The sequence below is a fragment of the Cebus imitator genome, unplaced genomic scaffold (genome assembly GCF_001604975.1).
Source record: "Cebus imitator isolate Cc_AM_T3 unplaced genomic scaffold, Cebus_imitator-1.0 Scaffold316, whole genome shotgun sequence".
NCBI classification, from domain to species: Eukaryota; Metazoa; Chordata; class Mammalia; order Primates; family Cebidae; genus Cebus; species Cebus imitator.
The window spans coordinates 2,576,050-2,578,058 of record NW_016107631.1 but is presented as its reverse complement, the minus strand read 5'-3'; the positions used below and the strand labels follow the sequence as shown (position 1 = coordinate 2,578,058).

The window sequence follows — 2,009 nt, the reverse complement described above, 5'->3', positions numbered from 1 at the left end:
AAAAAAAAAAAAAAAAGACTGTCACATTGATTGCATCTGAAAGGTGCGCAGCGAATTCTCTCCAGCGTGAATTTTCCGATGTCGTGCAAGGTGTGGATTTTGATTGAACACCTTGCCACATGTATTACATTTGTAAGGTCTCTCTCCAGTATGAATTCTCTGATGGTTGGTTAGGTATAATTTGCGCCCAAAGACCTTGTTGCATTCATTACATTTGTAAGGTTTCTCTCCAGTATGGATGAGAAGATGGGCCATAAGGCCTGAACGCTTGCGAAATGCTCTTCCACATTCATTACACTTATAGGGCTTCTCTGTACTATGAATTATTTGATGCCGTGCAAGGTATGAAAGCAGACTAAAGACCTTGCCGCATTCGTTACATTTATAAGGTTTTTCTGCAGTGTGACTTCTCTGATGGTTGGTGAGAGAAAATTTGTGCCTAAAGTTCTTGCCACACTCATTACACTTATAAGGTTTCTCTCCAGTATGGATTACAAGATGGGTAGTAAGTCCTGAACACTCTCTAAATGCTTTGCCACATTCGTTACATTTGTGAGGCTTCTCTCCAGTATGAATTCTTTGATGTCGAGCAAGATTTGAATTGCGATTAAACACTTTGTCACATTCACTACATTTGTAAGGCTTCTGTCCAGTATGAATTCTCCAATGTTCTACAAGGTGTGAATTGCGACTAAAGACCTTGCCACATTGAGTACATTTGTAAGGTTTATCTGCAGTATGGATTACTTGATGGTTAGTAAGGCTTGCAGACACTCTAAAAACTTTGCCATCTTCACATTCATAAGATTTTCCTCTAATGTATACTTTGTCTTCTTGTGGGAGTAATGGTAAATCAATAAAATCGTTTCTGTATTTATTAAAAATGTGTGTTGTGAAACTAGAAGAAATTTTTTGAAGTGGTGAAACTGAGGAACTATGGTTTGTAAACTTTTCACCTTGATTACTTCCATAGATTTTCCTTGCAGCTTGAAACAGCTGCAATTCAGACAGATGGGACTCAAGGGTTAATCCAAGTTGATTTTTAATACGCTTGTTTCCTGCATTGCTTCTTAATATACAGCTCCTCCCTAGAAAAGCAAGGAAGAGTAAAACATGAACCCATGATTCTGGCATGTTTACAGTCTGGTAGAGGGACTAGAATCTGTCTCACCCAACTGAGACACTAGAAGTATCGGTATACGTTGTGTGTCACATTGTGAGAGCTGAAAACACAAGGGGGTGACGTGATGCACTGGAGAAGTGGGGAATCTGTGGGACTCGGAAGGATTACGGGTGACTTTGAGAAAGATAAAGGGCAGAGACATAGAACAGAAACTCAAAGCTTCTCAGAAAAGGCAGGGATGAGCCCCTTAGAGAAAATAAGACATTTAAGAGCAGTTGTATGGACATTAGTAGTAGCATAATATATGCATAAAGCTAGGAAAGACACATCCCCAGAAAAGGACTGAGGTGTCCCCACACTCTCTACAACAGGCTACTTGGGAAAGGTTTCCCTGTGCACAATTCTTATATAAAAGAACTGAAAGAAGTAGTTTAGTTTTACCAAACCTAAAAAAAGAGGTACAAGGCCTATAAAAAGATGGGGAAATATGGCTAAAAGGGCAAAATAGTAATAAATAAATGTATACATCTTCAGAAACCAAACCTAAAAACATGTAATCTTGTGAATTACTTGAAGGATACTTAAAGCAAATGCTTTAAAATGTTTAATGAGGCTGGGTGTGGTGGCTCATGTCTGTATCTCAGTATTTTGGGAGACCGAGGCAGGAGGACTGTGTGAGTGCAGTTCAGGAGCAGCCTGGGTAACACAGCAAGACCTCATCTCTACTAAAAGTCAAAAAATCCAGCTGGGCATTTGGGCATGTGCCTGTAATCCCAGTTGCTAAGGAACAGACAAGTAAGTGAATTCAGGAAAACAACACATAATAATATGGAGAATAGCAAGCAAAAGAAAAACTATATTTTCTTTTTCTTCTTTTTTTTTTTTT

The 2,009-nt window shown here is 38.8% G+C and overlaps 2 protein-coding genes across 2 annotated transcripts in view; both read right to left on the bottom strand.

Moving 5' to 3' along the window:
• LOC119467663 (zinc finger protein 880-like) overlaps positions 1-2,009 on the bottom strand; it is a 116,330-nt gene that overhangs the window by 41,333 nt on the left and 72,988 nt on the right. The gene's annotated exons all lie outside the window — the stretch shown is intronic.
• The window catches only part of LOC119466687 (zinc finger protein 610), a 9,996-nt gene continuing 7,993 nt past the window's right edge, over positions 7-2,009 (bottom strand). Inside the window, exon 3 of the mRNA XM_037729736.1 lies at positions 7-1,088. Within this exon, the coding sequence (XP_037585664.1) occupies positions 22-1,088 (1,067 nt within the window). The 3' untranslated portion in view covers positions 7-21. The remainder of the gene's footprint in view (positions 1,089-2,009) is intronic.